Source organism: Manacus candei, unplaced genomic scaffold (genome assembly GCF_025592945.1).
Source record: "Manacus candei isolate 608988 ecotype Guabito, Panama unplaced genomic scaffold, ASM2559294v1 h1tg000050l, whole genome shotgun sequence".
NCBI lineage: Eukaryota > Metazoa > Chordata > Aves > Passeriformes > Pipridae > Manacus > Manacus candei.
Genome location: NW_026138098.1, coordinates 18,132,316 through 18,152,498, shown reverse-complemented (window position 1 = coordinate 18,152,498; position 20,183 = coordinate 18,132,316). Strand labels below are relative to the sequence as shown.

Below are 20,183 nucleotides of genomic sequence, written 5' to 3'. Positions count from 1 at the left end.
CCATGCACCCATGCACCCGGGGTACAAATGCTCCCAAAGCCGCACCCCTGCCTTACCAATCATTAATCACCCCGGGCCAGCAAGGAGCAAGCGGCAAGCAAGCAGGAAAAGGCCAGGTCTCCACAGCCCCCACGGGAGCAGCAGGAAGCAGTGCTGACCGGTTCCCTGTGGTGGCAGCTCACTCTCCGACCACCCTCCCCTGGGAGGCCCCGTGGAGGTGGCCAGTCCTGCACACACAGTCCTTTCCTTCAGGAAGGTCACTTGGTCCAGGGAGCCGGAGCTCTGCCTGTTTCTGGGAGCTGCTGAGCTGCACATGAGGTGGGGGCTCTGAAGAGGAGATTCTGCCTGGCTGTACCGCCGTCTTCATCTCTTCACCATGCAGCACAAGGTGTTTTGGAGTGCCCTGGAGTACACCTGCCGATTGCTGGGCATCTCCACTGCAGCAGGTAAGAGGAAATTCTCTTTTTCTTTGTCACTAAAAGGCACTGAGTGGGTGTTGGGACCCCCAAGCTGTCTCCCTGCTTTTGGCCAGGTGCAGCCACTGCCCCATCATACGAAGGGGACAAGGAAACTTGCTCACTTTTGCTTTGGGACCAAGGGAGGGAGCATGCTGAGTGCCTGGCCAGGCTCTTTCCAAACACTGCGGGAGGCACAGTGAGACATCAGAAAGGAAGAGCCACCACTCAGTATGTCAGAGGGCAAGATAAAGCACATATAGAAAAGAAAACTAAACCATATTCTTCTAAAACAGACATGGGCACAGTCAAGATGTGAATGAGATGGAAAAGCAAAATACTCATGGCTGTGAAAGACTGCCAGGCTGCTCTGTGACATGTGAAGATGAAAGAGGAGCTCCTTGTGCTTTGCACAGTGAAGTGTCCTGTGCCAGTCAGGATGGAGAGGTTCCATCCTAGCCATCACAGTACAGTTACTGCAAAAGCACTGCTCTGCCTCTTCAGTAACCTGTTGGGGAGCAGGCTCGGAGCAGTTCAGGTTATAGCTGCAGTACAAACATCATAAATTCACCCACCTGGCTAGTTGCATCCTCTCACCCACTGTCAGGGGCTGCTTTGGACCAGGGTGTTCTGCGTTTGGTGACACATCCAAGCACTTGGTTTCAGGTGACATGCAGGTGTTTTGAGCCAGGAGTCAGACACAGCATCTCACACAGAAGGACTGAACAACCCTCTAACATGGATGATTCTAGATGGGATTAGGGAAGAAACTAAAGCAGAGGGCCCAAGGGATGACTCTGGCACTGACTCACTGTTGCTGACTCACTGTTATGGGACAGGACAGACAACACTTTCTGCCTCAGTTTCCCCATCAGTAAAGCAGAGATCAAGGTGCCTGATTTGTCTAAAGGCTGGAGGTGTGACGCAGAGGTTCCTGGTGAGAAGTGACTTGAGGTGGTACCTGTGGTTCCTGTTTCAGACCCCCAGGGATTTCATAATCAGACACTGTAGAGGAAGTCACAGCAGGCCCTCCTACCTTCGCATTTCCTTTATCAACTGCGGACAGCCATAAAAGACACACTTTGCTCTTGTCATGGGCAAAGTAAAAAGCACACAGGTCAGCCGAAGAGTGCACAGGTCCCCAAGGACACACGAAGCCCAGCTGGGACAATGAAGGCCCTGGAATGTGCTAATACTGATAACAAGCAGTGATTTGAGTCTCTGAGTTTACACAAACTCCCAGTAGATAAGTGCACATCGTGATGAGACCGCAACAGTGGGAGTTGGGACACAGCTTTAATCAGCAAATGCAAATCTCTTCATTTCTCCATCCCCATCCCCCTTGGGCTCCTATGAGCCCCATGCTGGTCATATTCTCACTTAAAGCTCCCAGGAAACTCATAAAGACTTTCCTGGGATAAAATGTGAGTTTGTTGCCATGAGAAAACTAAAGCTAGATCAACAAAATTGAAAGTAATTTACAATGTGGAAGTGTGTTAGTGGAATATAATCTCTCTTTCCTTATTTTCTTTTCATCATTTTGCATCATCTGTATCTCTTTCTTTAGTTTTTCTTTAAATGAACAGTGCAGTTGTCTCTCTGCTGAGCATCACAGAGCATAGGACAGCTGTACAACCAATCTCTGTGCTTTTCCATACCTCTGGTACATTCCCAGTATCACCTGACTTTCCAAAAATACCATTGAAGGATGTGCCTGTGTTTTATTCCCCTTTGTGTCTCAATGGAGTAAGAAATCAGCTTGATGCAGTATTCAGTGCCTGATGAAGTGTGTGAGGGTTTTGCACGAAATGGAAACCACACTGAAGAGACTCCCATGGGTTTTGTTTGAAAAAAACTATGAAAGAGAGAGTGCATCAGCCTCACTAATTGATTCTGAGAAGGCCTGGCCAGCTCGATATGCTGCTAGTAAATACAGGTTATGCACATAATATAAACCTCCCTTTCCCCCAGGATCTTGGAGTGTAACAGCTATCTGCAATGGTGTAGCTACAGAGTTTCTTCTGCATGAGAAAATGGCTAACTTGTCTTATGGCAAGTTAGCAAAATCAAATAGCCCTGCAATTTGCTACAATATTGAGGCATCTCTCTAGTTCAGCGATTTTAGGCCTTGTGATATTTACATCTAGGAAAGAGTTCCTACTTACTTCTTAATTCTCATGCTTTCAACCATTTAATTCCTAATCATGTGCCTTTAGCCACATGGTTTGGACAAAATCCAAATCAAGGCAGCAACTAGTCCAAATAAACACCTCGGAAACAGCCCTTTTCTTCCTGCAGATTCTTCATCCAAACAGCTTTGTGGATAAAGCAGAAGCTGTGCAAAATGAGGAAACCTCCCCATCCAGAGCAGAGGCTCGAGCGTAACAGCCAAGCTGTTGAATTCTGCATTCATCCACAGGGAATAAATGAATAAATGAATGAACTCCACATTTGTAGGGAAGATTATAAAGAACAGTTCTCAGTCACAAGATAGTAGCGGACAATACTTTGTGTGTAGGATTACACAGCTCATGCAGCTTCACAGCCCTCTGATGAGACTAATTTCTCTGTGCTCTGCTCAGGGCTGGAAAGGCAGTGAAGGAGGGTGGCACATGGGCCCCATGTGTTCCCTTGGCTGACAGGGGCTGGCAGCTGCAGGTGACACAAGGAAAATACAGAGGTTCTTTGTTCAGCCCCTGTGGGAGAGCTGACCCTTGGTGTTGACCCACCCTGCAGTCTTGATGGACAGTGATATGCATCCTTGTTTGGGAGCCTGGTATCCTTCTCCAGATGGGACAAACCACAACTCAGAGAAATGGATCCAACCTGCATCTCAAAACTTGGGCAGTGGGCATTGAGCAGGATCAGTGGCGAACTTCCTGAGCACCGGTGAATGGGTGGGAGCTGCCAGTGAGGTGTGGAGACATCAGGTGCAGACACAAGTGTAGTGGTTGTCCAGAGTGATGCTCTGGCCGTAAAATCTGGGCTCCATTCATCTCTGTGCTGCTGGCACTGGTGCACTGTGACTGCAGCTGATGTAAGTCACTATGTTTCTGCTCCATTTTAGAAATAGTCTTGAAGGAAACTGAAGGATGTTTAAGGAAATGTTCCATCCCCTGAAGCTATTGGCCAATCCATCAAAGACTTTAGCCTTATTAATACTCTTAATCCCCCTTAAACTGACTCCCTGGTGTTCTGTACTGGATGGGGCACTGAGAGAATGTTCATTCCCTGTTTTTAATCTGCCTGCTCCCATTATATATTTTTCTGTTTGGCTAGCAAAGGATCTTGATGCTATGGCTACAGCCCTTTGTGAAGGCAGCTGGCACAGTTCCTGTGTCCTGCTGCTGCCCTACAGCCCTGTGTTGGGTGAAGCAGGCCTGGGCAAGCAGAAAGGGCAGGGAAGTGAGGCTGGCAGGCACTGGGGGGACCTGGGCAGAGATGGATGGGGCAGTGGGCAATGGGCCCTGTGGCAACAGTGATGTGGTGGTGTGGTAGAGGGTGAAAGGGTCACAGGTCACTGCTCACTTGCCCCATCAGTCCAAGGCCAGCTGGTAGCCCCAGAGCACCTTTCCCCAGCCCACACAGTGGCAAGACTGCCATAGTAGTGGTGCTGCTGAGATGGGTTTCAGGGCTGTGTGTCAAGGCCAGCATTGAGCTCTGACTCCCATGGGCTGGTGTGTCAGCATGAATCACTGATGCTGCCAGTCCTAATGTGCTGCACTGCATGGGAGAAGCAGCCTTGCTTAGCCTCTGGGCAATGAGGGCATTGATCCTGGGAGCTGGTAGGGCACCAGGGAATCGGGAACTAACCCTGCAGTCAGCATCTTTCCTATCTTCTCTTTCTAGTGCTGATCGGTGTGGGCATAGAAACTCTGCAGCGAGGACAGTTCAAAAGCCTGGCTTTCTATCTGCTGTGAGTATTTTTGCCCTTGAATTCAGAGCTGGCAGAGAGTGACACGGTCAACCCCTCCACCATATATGGCACCAGACCAGACTGCAACAACAGCAGGGAACAGTGTCCAAGGCTTTGGGGATTTCAAGTCTCCATATTGAGGTTTCAGAAAAATAAGCTATTTCTGGTAGAGAAAGACATGCTACTGCAGATTCAGGCAGGCCAGAGGTGACACTGGCTGCAAGTTGACTCCCTGGGGACAGGAGGGCTGTGAGCTCTCCTCTACAAACTAGCTGAGCAGAGGGTGTTTGGACCTCAGCACACAGACTGTTGTGAACTGGATAGTAAATTCTGGCTCTCTGTGCCCCTTCTGCCACCTAGACAGCACACTTAAGCCCAGCCCTGTCCCCCTGACAGCTCCACCTTTCAGTTTTTCAGGGGTTGCAGTTACTGTCTGTGAAGGCTTCTTCTTTATCAGTTTGTTCCTGGAGATGTGTTTCACGTGAGTAGACCCTGTCCACTCTTCTCCAGCCTTGGCGGGACCTCCTAAGGCAACTTGCCTCTTACAGGCAACACCAGACCTGAGGGAGCTGCAAGTGCCAGACCAAAGGTCCTTTCCCTAATGCCATGGCAAGTGTACTCAGGTAGGGGTGAGGTAAGTGGGGCCGTGTCCACCACCATTTACACCTGTGTTTTAAATCAGGCTTGTGCCTTAGTTTGCTGAGCATCAGCACAACAAACTCTGCTCTCCAGCATCCACTTAACACAGTATGTAGGGAAAAGTACGGGGGTCGAGGAAAGAGCCAGATCCCCAGGATGAGCTTCAGCTCCCTTCCAGAGACAGTGCAGAAGTTAAAATTAAAATGTACAAAATCCTTATGTACTTTTCAGAGGCTGAGCACTGCCACTGTCTTCTAGCATAAACTCAAAAGCCCTTATATCTTAGAGGCAACACCTTACTCCAGCTACTCAGAGGCAACAACTTACTCCAGATAATACGCACTTGATTAGTGACCAAGTGGGCAAACACATTGAGAGATTGTCTGAGATGCTGGCCTCTGGCAGATGCAGCCCCAGACTCCTGGCTTGGCTTACCTTCCCTGACCAATACACCAGTCTCCTGGAAAATCAGCGTGAGGATCTGCACATCTGGGTGGGTGACAGTTAGGTCCAAATTCTTACCATGTGCTTGGTGCCTCATCCCACAAGGACCTCTCTTTCTCTCCCCAGTCACAAGCCTGAATCCCTGGCACAGGCCTGCTGGAAGCGAGCTAGACGCCCAGGGAGCTTCCAGAAATTCCTGGGGTACACGCTGCTCTCAGTGGCTTGCTTCCTGCATCCCATCCTCGTCTGGCATGTCACCATTCCTGGTGAGAAGCTCGGGTGGGGAGCAGTGCAGACAGAAGAGGAGCATGGTCTGTCAAGAGCCAGTGAGGGTGGGGATGTGTGGGGTGCTGGACCAGTGGCAGATGGCAGTGAGCTAGCCAGACCAAGCACTGCTTGGTGAGCTCTTCCCACCTGCCACAGCCCTCAGCCAACATAGCCTTCTCCCCAGGGTCCATGCTGGTGCTCACTGCCCTGGCCTACTTCCTGCTGAGCAAGAGGAGGAAGAGCCCAGGACACAAAGAGATGCATCCCCAGATGAGCCAGTACTTGGACCCTTCAGCCACCATGGCAGCCCCAACCATCGTTGGTGACACTGAGCAGATCTACACCTTCCACGGGGCCCAGAGGGAACAGCACCACTCACTTCTGGGCCACATGAAGAGCATCCTGAAGGGCAGCAAGGACAGGAGCTCAGCCCCAGTAACTCCTGCCCAACCAGCAGCCATGTCAGTCCCTCGCAAGCAAGTGCACTTCCAGGAGAAGGTGGTGCAGATCATCCCCTCTGTCAGCGAGAGCTTAGAGGATGTGGAGAGTGAGGCTGAAGAGACCACATCAGACACAACACCCATCCTCACGCCGCCAGATGCCCCCATCATCGTCGCTCCACTCAGCTCCACAGGGCTCTTTTGAGCCCTCAGCAGGAATGAGGACATGACAGACCTGCTACCCCTGGCACTGGCATTGCTCCCTGATGCTCCAGTAGCCAAAGGGCCCCAGGAAGTGGCTCTTCTTGCCCTCCCTACGTCCAGGGTGGCAGCTGTGCCACCCCCCTTTTCAAGGGGCTGCCCACCCTACGTGGTCCCACATGTTGTGGCAGGGTCAGGGGACAGGCGGTGGTTCAGCCAGTGTAGTTCCAGGACAGAGAGGTTTCTGCTCCCATGGCCTCTCACATGGGTCACCCCTCTGTTACAGCACTACACATCACTGCAGCTGCTCCTGCCTAACATCGCAGCCACGGCATGTGCCTCCCCTCTGGCAGCAGCAGGCAGGAAAAGCGGAGACTGACATGCCCCAGAGCAGCCTCTGCTGGAGCACTTGTCTCCCTTTGGTCCTTTGTGCACATTGGAGAGCTCAGGGCTGGGACACGTTTGGCATGGGGCACTGCATCCTGCAGGTTCCCTCACAGCACCTGCACCAGCTGCAGCGGCCTGGGATATCCAAAATGTCATTTTGGAGGTGGGCTGAGACCAAATACACCCCTGGGGCTAGTACCTGCTCAGTACCTCCCCTGAGACACACCCTGAGCCCAGCAGGAAAATTACCTCTGGCCTTGGGAACACCCATGGGGCAGCAGGGAACACCCTGGGGCTTCCTTGTGTCCCCTGCTTGGACAGACCTCTTGAATTAGGAGAGCTTTGGGATTATATGGTAGCTCAGGTCCTGAGATTCAGCTCCACGCTGGCACGACAGACTGTGTGCCACTCCCAGTGTGTAATTATGGCCCCTAGAGGGCAAAGGCAATAATAAAATTACATCGCTGTCTCACCAGTTCCCTCCATGCCAGCTCTTCCCTGGACACTTCATCTCTGGCTTAATCCTAGCATAATTTCTGCCTCTTGAGGACCGTTCTCTTATAATCAGGCATTTCCCTCCAGTTCAACTTATGTCTTTGGCTCTATCCCACCTGAGAACACGTGGGAAAGAGCTCAGGTGGCTGGGTTTCCCCTTGAACATGGAACATTAAGCCACACTGTCACCCCTGTTGGGATGAAGAGTTGTAACTGTGCGGAGCCCAGACACACAGCATTGGGGTAAGACAATAGTAGAGAGAGAAGTTCCTTGAGACCTGCTAGACTATTTATAAGGTAGAAGCCAGTAAAGCTGGCTGTTTTTCTTGAAAATAGGTTATTTATTCTCTTTAAAATCTCACCTCTCCAAGTGACAATCATCATGCTCATCCAGGAAAGCGATGTAGGTCAAAGTGTAATCAGAAAACACTTGAGATAAGAAACCAGTGGTACTTTTTAATACACTCTTTTAAACTGACTTTTAATTTGGGAGATGGATGAGGAAGAAGGTGAAAGATGTTGACTCACAGTATTTGACTGCTTGATAATGAAATGCTGTCAATAAGAGAAGCTTACGAAGGGTTGCACACGCTTGTCATTCCTACAATCAGACATAGACAAAACCTTTTTGTTGCATCATCAACATTTAAAATGATAGCTGGTATCAATCTGCTCTAAACATGATGCATGGATTAGAGACCTCGTTTCTGACTGCAGAATTTAACCTTCCCCCCCTAATTGTGTGTTGGAGAAGAATCACGTACACATCTGCCTTTAGGGTAGATTTGCACCTGGAAAAATGTCTTCAGAAAATTGCATCTGGTTCCAGCTGATAGCAGCAAGCCCAGGATCCAACCACAGCTCCACCCCAACCTAGTGTGTTCTTCACATTAGGAAATAAAAAATAAAATTATTTTCCTCTGAAGTTGGTGACAAACAAGCATACCTGCACCCATGAAGGTCCTGATCCAGCCATGCTAAGTCACCCACCCTTGCCAACTGCCCAAAAAGGTTGTGCCTGCAGCTGGCTCCCCAGCTCAACTACACATCTGTTCTGCAGTTAGAACCACTCTCATACACAGAGTCAGCTTTCTGCATCATTCAAGGTTCTTCTTTGAACATTGCATAATTAATTACACACAGAGAGACAAACTTTGTTGAAAAGGCACCGCTCCCAGTGTATCATGCAATCTGCTGACTCCTCTCTAGCCCTCAGCAAAGGGCAGCCTGGGTAGGAACTGCTGCTCTGAAGCAAATTCCATCCTTCAGCCCTTACTTGATCAAGCCCTTACTTGATCCACATGGGGCAGCAGGGCCAGCTGGCAAGGGGAGAAGCAATGTGGTGAGAGCACCTGTGGCACCCTGAAGCGTGTGGGGCGCAAATTTCCTTGCTCTGTGAAATGCTTAAAATGAATTTGTAGTTTTTAGAGTCTGAAGAATTAGGTTTCAGTTTTTAGGCTCATCTTTTAAAAGTCTGTTCTAGGTTTCCCTTCAGAAGCAAGACTGGGGAAAGCTACAAGGTGAGGTGTTTTTTCACCCTTCATGGAGACAGCATTCAACCTTTCTTGCCTGCTCCCTTGTGTTGGCCTGGCTCCTCTCCAGCCTCACAGCTAGTTGGCTCAGGAGATAAAGGCTAGGAAAAAAAGCTGCTCATCTTTGCTGTGGTATTAAATTGACTGTTCGGTTAAGGTCCATGGCTGACTCACCCTGGAGTCAGCCAAGAGCCTGCATCAGTGCTAGGGAAGAGGAGATTCCTTCAGAGGCAGACAATTCGTGCCCCTAAAAGCACCAGAGGAGTGCGATCCCACCACAGGAGCTGATCTGCTTCCTGGCTTGCCCCTGCCAAGAAGTCCATTTGTACCTCCTCTGCTCTGCTCCTCAACACCCATCCCACCCCTGGTGCCATATTCCAGCTCCATCAGCGTACAGACCTTGTTAGACCAGAGGAAAAATAATTAGGAAAAAGAAAGCAGGTGGCTATCTTCTTGGGTAATGACCCAAGTAAATTCAGGGAGGGCCAGCCACAAATGAAGGGGATGGGGAATAAAAGCACCTCTTTCAGAGGCAGAAGGCTGTTAGAGCAGCTCAACTGCTTAAAGAAACACAGCCTCAGGCTTTCTTTAAAATCGCAGTGCAGGGAAATGTTCAGCCTCAGGGGGTGTCAGATGACTTTGCAGAGGCCTCAGAGATTATTCACTCAAGTGTACGCTTCTCTGTTGGTCCCTCTCCCTAAATCTATCTGAGAGGGTTATCCCAGAGGGTATAGAAAGCACCAGAGATGCCGTGGAGGGCTCTGGGGGGGTCTGTATGAGAAAAACTCTCATATATGCAGGGTAATTGCAGGAAAAGAAAAAGAGGAAGCACTTGATGCTATTAACTGTGTAGTGCAGTAGTATCTGAATTTGAGCTGCTTGAACTGTAAGTCCACACAGCACTACATGAACTCTGCTATATAATTTTTGCCTGCATTGCAAAAATTCATTACTCAGCCAGTCCACTGAGATTAATTTACCGAGTTAGAGTGCATAAAGCTATAAACTCCTGTGGATTCACATACTGAAAAGAAACAAGATGAATCATCCAAATGAAATACATGTGTAAGGTAAAACTCTGTGAGGTAATCCTGGCAGAAATCGTTTCCTTCCAAGTTTCCCTGAAAGATATCCCTGCATGAGGAAAAATTTTCCTGCTTTGCATATACGTGTGTAGTGGAAACACTCTTCGATGCTACTTGACTGCTCCCATCACAACTTTGTGAACTGCTGTGTTGCAAACAATTACTCCATTTTAAGTTTTATATGAAGGCAAAACCAGATTTCAGTGCAAGCTTTAGTCACAATTCTTCTCTGCCTCCACTGCACACTAGTATGAGTAGCTGTTGCAGAGCCCCAGAGACAGCCCCACACGACTTGCCCTGCCACAGTGCTCCCACCTCACACCAGGTACTTAGATGATCACCCTCCAAACTCCCTAGCTCCTCACTGGGACTCTGGTCCCCAGGTTCTCTGAGCACTGCTCCATGTTTGAAACATGGAAATGAATGTTTTTACCCAAACAACAGCAGTGTAGGAAAATAAGGTACATTTGGAGAGAAAAGTGTTCAGTTTCTGCAGTGTCAGTACTCAAAATCAGCAGTGCCCTGCTTGTATCTGTGACTGCAACACCCATGGCAGCAAATACCTGTGTCAGCATTGGTGGTGTGGGTGGCTCCTAGTTCAGTATTGAGTCATATCCCCATGCAGGAGAGGACCTGTCTCCTTTTGATTCCAAATGCTTCATGTTCACATACCTGCAACCCCACCACTCATCATCACTGCACCTTCTATCCCATTCAGGAGATTCTACCAAGTGCTGGACCAGAAATGCAGGTTCTGTTTTGTCTGGCCTCCTGCATTTTGTGCTGTGCAGGAAGTTACAGGAAGCAGAAACCAGATCCCAAACCTGCCTGGGATTGCTTGGAGCTGTCAGCTCCCTTATCTTCTTGACATAATGCAAAATCAGGAATGTGACTTCCAGCCACCATATCTCATCTGACATACCACTAGTGAAATGACTGCATAGGTTATATCTGAATGATGATTAAGGCACCTTTTGGATTCTAATTCTAGGCAATTATTCACTCAGCATGTGACTAAATTGAATCTTGTTTTGAGGCTCTTGGCAAAACACCAGAAACCAACCCAGGTCTTTGGATCGCAGACTAAAGAGGGAATCCATATTTCAGAGAGAAACTTATTTTTTCAACATTGTTTTTGCTAGACTGCATTACTTCCTTCAATAGCATGAGAAAGCAGAAGAACACAAGAGTTTTATTGTGCACAAAACTGAGCTGAAGAAGCTCTTCTATATTGGCTACTCTCTCACACACTCGAGTAGAATCCTCTGGGGGAATTTGGTATAGTGACAAGACTTTTGAATTTGGTGCAGTAGCACTACATTTCTCCCTTTCAAGGTGGGGAGGCTTACTCTGCTTTCTTTATTACTTCTTTCCCTGTTGTGCCTATTGAGGAGACAGTCCCCAGGACGGGAACAAGCCTGTTTCTCTGCCCAATCAAATGAAGCGACCACATCCCATTTTATGTCACACGCTGCCAACTTATGTCCCCATACCATGTGCTCAGAAAGACTGAGGCTGCCAGTGAATGTGCAGGTGTATTCTCTCCATTGGATTCTCTCCATGCTCCCAGATTTAGCGGGTGAAGTCAGATGGGCCATTTAACCTGAAGCTCTTTTCTGGGATACATTTGCAGCCGCATGGCAAGGAAGCTTGATCTGGGAGGTTCTTGGGGGATTGGACTTGAGAATGGAATTACACCTTTTAGCCACACATTCCCCTCAAAAACCCAGGCCCAGACATGAAAGTGAACCTCATCTTATTCCTCTCAAATTAATTATTATTCCATCTCAGCATCTGTTTCTCATGTAAGCACATGCAAGCACAGAAGAAATCATCAGCTGCATAAATGAAAATCCAAGTGTCTTCCCCAGCATAGACATATTATATGTTCCACACTGAGAGTGCATGTTGTGACAGTGTAAAAAATATAACAATCTTACTGTCAACATCTCTCGTGGAAGTGCCCTAAGAAGGAAATTGCAAACAAGTTCCTGCTGACTGCTTTGGAAATGGAGAAGGCTGTGCTTTTGTCATTACTTTTCCTGGCTCTTATCCAGTACTAAAATATTGCATTTAGGCTATAATTATTTTATCATTGTTACTCATTGTTTCAAGTTTTCTTCCCTTCCAACTAGTAGTCACAGGCAGAAACATTTCCTTATTTAAGCTGATTCCTTCTAAGTCAAAATTACATGCCTTTATTTTCCACTTACATAGCACTTTCAACCATGGAAAAGCTGGCACAAAATGGCAAAATATTTTTTGCTTTGTGTCCTGAAGCTACAACTAAGAATGCCCCAAACCCATTAATTGTAGCATTGCTCTTTCCTGAAAGAGTGCCATATGTATGAATTACTCCATTAATACTGTGTATCTACACAGGGCACTATGACAGATCATGCAATACAAGGCAAAAATACCATATGGAATTTATACTGCCATGAAATTCTCTTGCAGCCACTGTGCTGGTTCTGCCCTGATACAGTGTCCTGTGTGCCATTCTGGACAGACTCTCTCCTTTCTTATTACCTGCTTATAGCTGTAAATGACAGCAGAGAGATACCCAGAGCTCAGCTCCAGTTGCCTGCCCACCTGAGCATCTTCTGTGGCTCCCACTCTTGTGTGGCTCACACCTGTGAGACACTCATACAGCCACTCAGGACTGCATGGAACTGCCGTGCAAAAGCTAACCTTTGTTACTCAATACTTTTATTGAAAAACTAATTATTTGAGTTATTGCCCCACAAACAGCTAAATCAGTAAAACAGTTTAAAAAAAAAGTGTAAGAAAAATCAAGTTGAGCAATGTGTTAAATCTTTTTTATAGGACTGTAACTCCATGTTGCTGGCATTCAGATCAGCCATTCAAATGGGAGTGTTTTCTTGCTAAAAAAGATTGTACATCTCAGGCAAGCACCATGAAAATTACAAGTTGATTGGCATGCAATCAAATCTAGGCTCAAGTACAAAATCATTAATGATTATTTTTAATCAAGTAGAGTTTTCACTTAACAGTAACTGGAAATTACAAGTTGAATCATATTTCTGAACACATTCCATGGATTTTTAATGCATTAGTTACTAAGATGAAAGATAATTTTTATAGCATTTTCCTTTTGCTGTATTCTTTTAAGGAGTCTGACATCTTTGGAAACTTTTTTGTGAAGCTGAGTAGGTGTGTATATGGCTCTGTACCTGTGCAGGGTAGCTGCTAAGAAGAACTGAAGCCAAGTAGAATTTCTCTTTTACTATACTGTGGTTTATATTTCATTTGATCTATTTAATCACATTTAAAATCTGATTTATTCAAAATGGTCATGAGAAACTTTAACAGACTGCTGAGTTCACAAGTCTATAAATTTACTCTGCCTTGGGTGAATCATTCACAAATGGATGTGTACAAAAAGCAGGAGAGGTAAATGGAGATTTTTTTTTCTTTCATTCTGAGCAGAAATATGGCAACTTATAATTGAATTTGGAACTGAAATGGTCACATATGTTAGGAGTGGCTCTTTCCCCTTCAAAGACCAGAAGGCAGACTAAAAAAAAGCAAATATATAGCAAACATAAACAAACGTGGATACATGATGATTAATTGCCCTGTATAACTTTTCCATCAGCTTTTTAATTCTGAGATGGTTTGAACACCTTGTGCAATACTCTGCTGCTTGCAGCATCGCTGTGTGGTTTCGTGGCAAGAGCAGCAGGACAATGTGCATCACTTCTTAGTGCAGATGGAGATGACTGGATGGGACTCTGAGACATGGCACATCAGGCTGTGGAAGGGAATGGCCTGTCCTTACAGTGCCACGGCTGCAGCTAACCAGCATTTCCTCAGCTCATACAGGAGGTACCACGCCTCTTCATGCTATGATTGTATTTAACAAACCAGGTTCACCCTAAATGACCACCCCTATCTATTACTAATAAACAAGACAAATGTGCATTGCATAATAAGACCCTGCTATTTCATTCTGTGTCACTGCAGTAAATCCACATTGCTTTGATGGGAAATATCAAGATGATTGTCTCCAATTAGGTACGGTGACAGTATTTCTGACTGTGATTTTCCAGACAGCAATGCATGTGTGCATGCTGAGTGCAAGCCTTCTGGGATTCACATGCTAACCTCTGCAGCACAGTGTGTATCACAGATCTCTTCAAGCCAAATGGTCTGTTGCATGTAAGGAAATATACCATGGCTAGAAAAGTAATAGTGGTGTAAAGTAGCCTCACCACCAGAGTTAATACCAAACCAAATATATCAGAAACAAGAAAAAAAAAAGCAACACAACTGAACCAAAACCACCTAACCTGCATAACATCAAAAACTGGATAAAAAACTATATTACCTACAAAATATTCTTAACTCCAAGGATAATATCAAACCCTATATGATCATGGTAGTAATTTTCAAGCTTGTCATAGCTATGAAGAGCCATAATTTAAATCATAATTGTGTTATAAATTAATGAATTTACTAAGATTTTATTGAAAGGTTGGTTGTAATTTCCATTAAAATTACTACTCCTGGAGTCATGTGAGGATATACTGAGTTTCTGTTGAAAGAGTCATACCTCAGTCATACAGAAGAAGGTTGAAAACTGGGAACACCTGCTGATCCTGGAGAGTTTGTTCGTGTCTTTAAATGTACAGAACTGCCTAGTCTGCATCACCTGTTAAAGAGAAAATATTTAAAATTCTTCTCATAAACAGCCTCCTGCTTTCACCCTTTCTTCCCTATAATGTTCAGTTACAAATAGCATAAATTTTGCAGACAATAGATGTTCATGAGTTTAACCAACTCGTGTCCATTAGTTGTCACAGATGGACAATTTCTTCTACACCTGAAAATCTGGCTGTGCTTTGCATAAACCAAGTGAAGATTACCTGCAAATCCAGTCTTCATTATTTACTAATAGCTTTGTAAATAAAGCAATCTTTAACAGATAAGGATAAAACATAAGGTAAACACTTCACAGACTCCAGACATGATCTAGCAAGAAACTGGTTCAGCCAAAATTACTACATAGAAAGCCAAAGACAAATCCCAGAGGCAGGCAGGATGCCCAAGTGCACCTGAAATGGCACCAAACCCCATGTTTGGTTACTTCTTATTGTTGGATCCAGGGACTGATTACTGGTGTGTTGAGTAGCCCCTTTTGCTACACTCCTTTCTTTGTCGAGTGTTAGGTAGCAATGTCTAAAGATTGAAATAAAAAGAAAGAGCAGACAGATTAGTGCCTGAAATTCTGTGATTCTGCAAAAAAAAAATTTCCCCAAAATTCTCTCTGAAATGAATTGCCATCTAAGGGAAAAAATAGCCATTGTGAGTAGTGGATTTGTATGTGCACACTCTGTGTGCATATATACCTTGTATTTATGATTTCACCTGCTGGTAGTTGACAGCTGGTGTACCACGCAGAGGAGTCAGTTTGCCGTAAGCAATTACCTAGCTCTGGCTTTGATTTAAATTTCTAGTAAATAAACTCCAAGGCTGTAATTCTCTGCAGTCCCAAGTGAAAATTACAGGCTAATGGCCACAGAAGCCATCTCAGAGCTGACCGGCCCGATACTGCTCCCCCTCCCTGGCGCCACTGGCAACAAACAGCGCGGAGAAGGCATCAAAGCCATCACGCACGGGGAAGGCATCGTGTGGGAGATCTGCTGAGCCAGGCAATCCTGCAGTGGGAAAGGGAAGGCTGTCTCCTTCCACATATAATCCCAACAGCCCTCCTCAATGTCCCTTGCTAAGACATACAGTGTGAAAAGGACATTGTATGGTGACACAGTTCACTTCTGTGCCACCCGGAACAGCCACCGGGGTGTTGAACATGCCAGGTGAGAATTCACGCTACACAAAATGCTAATGTATCTTTCTGTGTACATTCCAAACCCCTCAGAGACCGGGAACTCCCATCCATTTTCAGGTGGATCCTGTCTTCTCTGAACAGGTCTTATTTCAGTTCCTCCCTTGTTGAAATTGAACCATGCACAGCCGTGCAGAAAGCAACGTCAGTGTGCTTTCTAAGCCGGTGCCTTCCATGGAAACAAATGCTTTCTTATGAAATTAAAAAAGCAGGTACCCAATATACACATCACATACAAGTTTTGCATGGCTCATTGCCCATCAGGCTGTGTTAGTAATATCAGAGGGTCCATAATATTGGAATGACTCATTTATTAAAAATACTGGTACATATCTTTATAATTTGAAAATTGTACTAGTCTAAAAAAAATAATTTTTTTTTGCAACGACAAAATCCCTTTTCAAAACATGAAGATGAGCAATCCAGCAGCAGTGTAGAAGCATACAGTGATTTTATTTAAAGGCTTAAGGAAGGATGGTTTAGCTGCCTTCCTGAGGGATTATGTGGTCTGTGTGTTCGTCTGCATGTTTCCTGGTTTTCACTCGTAACAGCATAGTCCTCCACAAAATATCTAGATTCATGCGTTGCATGACAAAAAGTTGACCAAGAGAAAGATTACAGGTGTCCTGACCAGTGAAGACTGTAGCACAATTAGGAAATTAGAAGAGGAAGAAGAAGAGCAAGAGAGATACCCCAATCATTGGAAATATTTAACTGGAGCTTGCAATCAACTGTAAGGTACAAACAGACAGGAAACCAGTGTTGCTTCACCTAGTGCTCAGGGAACAATTTATTAAGCACAGAAGAATTCTGGTAGGATTGAATGAAAATTCTGACAGCATTGCTAACTCCAAGAATCTACCTGCCTGTTAAAATTTTGTTTCATTTTTTTTCAGATATTTTCTTTTTTTTTAAGTCAAAAAAATCACTTCTTAATTTCCAGTAGTCTATTCTCACAAGTCTCTGTCAGTGCAATTTAATAAGGACATTTCTGTCTTTATGATTTATATGAATAAAATCTGACATCCCTTAGGGCGCAAAAGGAAGGATTTCAGCCACAATTTTCATTTACTTATTTGAATATTCATTCAGATTAGCAAGACTGCAACTTGAACTGAAATATCCCTTAGAAGCTGTTCAGACAAGTAGCAGGGACAGTTCGTGCACAAAATCCTCCTAATTGAAGGTGCCATCTGGAAAACAGGAAAGAAACAAAAGCCCTGGAGACCAAAATTCCTTGAGAAGATTGAATAACACCGATGAGTGGCCCAATGTCCTAGTCATTAGACCTGGACACCAGTTATTTCAAGATGTCAGGATGACCTGAGTGAGATAACAGGAATATAACAAGTGCAGAGTGATTTGGCTGAGCAGTGGTGTAGGGTGCCAGGGAGTGTAACAGCAGGGAGGTGTCAGCCCAGCTTTGCAGCTGAGGGGCAGGGTGCAGTGTCAGGGGTACAGCTCCTAAAAATGATGCTGCCAGAGCCAGGTCTTAGCTGGTACCTCATATGCTGCACTGTAGGGATGCTCAGACCAGAATCAGCCCGAGGATCACTGCACCACAACTTGTTGGACAGTGAAGATGTGACCAATTTTCCTGTTGGCTTTCAGAAGGAAAAACAAATTACCAGCTTTTCAGACCTGTTCATCCTCTAATATGGGAGCCTCTCTGCTGCAGATTGACAGTCCCACTAGCAGAGAGCATGGATCCATGAGGCATCCCTGCTGAGGGACAGTGTCCTCTTACACAGACCTTGGGAACTCACTACTTTTCAGATGGTCACTATTACCTGCTCCAGGGGAGCAAAACAGCCATGACACCCCTCTGCAAAGGGATCTTCCTGCTTCAAGACACTTCACAAAATGCTTCTAAAGGTCATCCTGATCATAAAAAACACATGGATTTCCTTTGTGACAGTCAGAATTATGCCCTTTTCTGATATTACTTGTCTTAATTAAAGAATATTCTCTTGCTTCATGAAAACTTGGAATGTCTAGTGCAACATCCAGTGGAGCAGAGTTGAAAGTGGTCCATAAGTTTCATTTGTCCTTTGTGCAATGTTGTGGAACTGTGTGTTGGCACTAACATTTTAGAAGTAAACTTCCTACACGTAGCAAAAGAATGAAATATTTTGTTGACATAAGTAAAATAGAACATGTAGATTCTTCATTTGGTTTTGAAAAGAATCACTTTGGGCTCAGCAGACAAATTTTGTCTTTATAAGGGAAAGCTTCTATTGAAAACACAGACTATACTAGATAAGCAGCTGTGCTATTTAAAGTGCATTTCTATATCTAAGGTTAAAATATTTTTATCATGTTCCATTTTCCTTACAAAAGGTCAAAAAATATTGTAAGTCTTAAGTGCAAAGTAATCATCCTAATTTTATAATTACTTTATATTTCATTTTTTGGTTTTTTTTGTAGAAGACAATGAGGGAAAATTAATGTTGACACCCAGAATAGAACAACAGTTTGTTTTGGTAATTGTATCTTCACTTTATAAAGAAAAAGTATTGGATCTATGAGTTAGCAATACCTTTGCTGTTTCAAACAAAATTCCTACTGTGTGTAAAGGTGCAAGTGAAAAAATAAGGGCTTTACAATTTGGAAAAAGCACATCTATGATTATCTAACCTGTTGACATAGCAAAAGTTAGTGGGATATTGTTTTTTATGCATGAAAAAATTCAACAAACCATGATGGAGATGATTAGTAGTGGAATTCATATTTGAAGAGAATTTTCCAGCAGAAAGAAGGGAAGAAAAAGGTGCTCATGGGAAGAAAAAGATGCTCATGGGAAGAGAGCCAGTGGTCCCAGCTTCCAGCCACCTCGATGCTCAGCCCTGACCTAATTTCATTGCCCACTCCAGGCTGCTACCAGCTTGACCCTCGCTTAGCCCAGTTACAGGTATGCAAAGATCCCAGTTTGAGTGGAGAACAGTTTTTGTGATCCTGTTCTAACCCCCCCCAGCGACCTCCTTCTGTCTCAGAGCAAACCTGTTACTTATAATTCTTAGCTCTAAGAAAAACCCAAGCCACTCTGCCCAGAATCCCTCTGACCCATCCTTAAAAATAGCTGGGTAGGTCCTACTGATGCCAACACAAAACTGACCATAGCACATTGCATGACCCAGCCCCACTCTCATTCATTAGTCCAAGCCTGCCAAAGCTTAATGGCTCATGCTCACCAGGACACTCACTAGCACTGACTGGTGCACACTGAGCGTTAAGTCCTGCATAGTGCTCATACTGGTTCCAGTTCTTCTCCTAGAGGATTTGAATTCACCACTCCCCCCCCCTCCCCCCAAGACTTTCATTTAGCAACAACTGCAAGAGAAATAAAGCATACTTAATTTTCATCTTTCCACACATGTAGGCAGATTTGTGAGTTCCTTTTTTCTCTAATTACAATAGATACCTATGGGGGTGATGAGGTATTACTCTATACATTACTACATTACTACATTACTACAAAATCAACAAAGAGATAAAAATTACACCTGCAGACTGTGGGGTAAAACAATTTGAACAGTTATGCAAAGCTTATAAATTGCAACACAGACTTCATCCACCCTCAGAGGTGAAGAAACCCTGGCTTCCATACATTTCACAAACTTCAGCATCAGCCAAAAAGTATTGTAGAAATAATTGCTGTTTTCACAAATTGTATTTTCCTTGTATAAGTTAAAAGAGAGGCCAGTGCTGAGCTTTTCATTTGCAAGTTGCCCCTTCTATGGGTGACTGGTGCTTGGGCAGGAGGCTAACACTACTTGGGACATTCCCAGATGAGGAACTAGGAGTGTGAGCAGAAGAGGCAGGTATGCAGCCCTCTCTGTCCTTCATGAGCCTTTCCTTTTGACACTTCTTACTATACCTATACACCCAAGATTCATAATTATCTAAGTGCCAGCTCAGAGCTACCTCACTCATCACTTATGAATATTGTGCCACTCAACCTCATTGCTGGAAATCCACAGGCCAGCCCATGCCGTTGACCTTGATGATGAGCACCAGGAATATTTTTGCAGGCCTGACAGTGCTGAGGAGAATCTTCCATCCTGTTCTCATTAGTGTTCAGCAAGTGTTCTCACTAGTGCTTTATGCTTTTGCACTCCAGTCTCTCTTTGTGTGGACTCCACTGGGAGGAATTCCTTCACTGTTTGGACCTGTAGGGTCCATTGCTGAATAGGGAAGGTCTGCCTTCACCCCCCAAAATACACCTGTCCTGGGGGCCAACAGTGGTCCAGCCAAGGCAACAGTATGGGGCAGGTGGCTGAGGGCAGTTGTTGCATTATTAATTGTATTATCCCAGGGACACTGTGGAGAGCACACTGTTAGACCCTGTTCTTAGTTCTCAGTGCTTTACTCACTCTCAAGAAGCAACTGCTTGCACCATTATGGCATGAAATGTTTTTAAAGCCATATGAGTGCTTGAGGGGTTCTTTCTGTT

The 20,183-nt window shown here is 45.2% G+C and overlaps 2 protein-coding genes across 5 annotated transcripts in view; both read left to right on the top strand.

Moving 5' to 3' along the window:
• The first annotated feature begins 299 nt into the window (after window positions 1-299).
• The window catches only part of LOC127477250 (lipase member M-like), a 32,123-nt gene continuing 12,239 nt past the window's right edge, over window positions 300-20,183 (top strand). The window contains exons 1-2 of the mRNA XM_051801291.1: window positions 300-446; window positions 4,305-4,371. Of these exons, the coding sequence (XP_051657251.1) occupies window positions 377-446; window positions 4,305-4,371 (137 nt within the window). The 5' untranslated portion in view covers window positions 300-376. The remainder of the gene's footprint in view (window positions 447-4,304; window positions 4,372-20,183) is intronic.
• Window positions 365-9,320, top strand: TMEM72 (transmembrane protein 72). Of its 4 annotated transcripts, none has more exons than XM_051801301.1 (5): window positions 365-446; window positions 4,305-4,371; window positions 4,781-5,005; window positions 5,581-5,720; window positions 5,906-9,320. In XM_051801301.1, the coding sequence occupies exon 5, from the start codon at window positions 5,911-5,913 to the stop codon at window positions 6,364-6,366; it is 456 nt and encodes a 151-aa protein (XP_051657261.1). In that variant the 5' UTR covers window positions 365-446; window positions 4,305-4,371; window positions 4,781-5,005; window positions 5,581-5,720; window positions 5,906-5,910; the 3' UTR covers window positions 6,367-9,320. The 4 variants fall into 4 exon arrangements, with proteins under 4 accessions (XP_051657261.1, XP_051657258.1, XP_051657260.1 ...); XM_051801298.1 differs by having other exon boundaries at window positions 4,781-4,994; window positions 5,906-9,319; XM_051801300.1 differs by having other exon boundaries at window positions 368-446; window positions 4,789-4,852.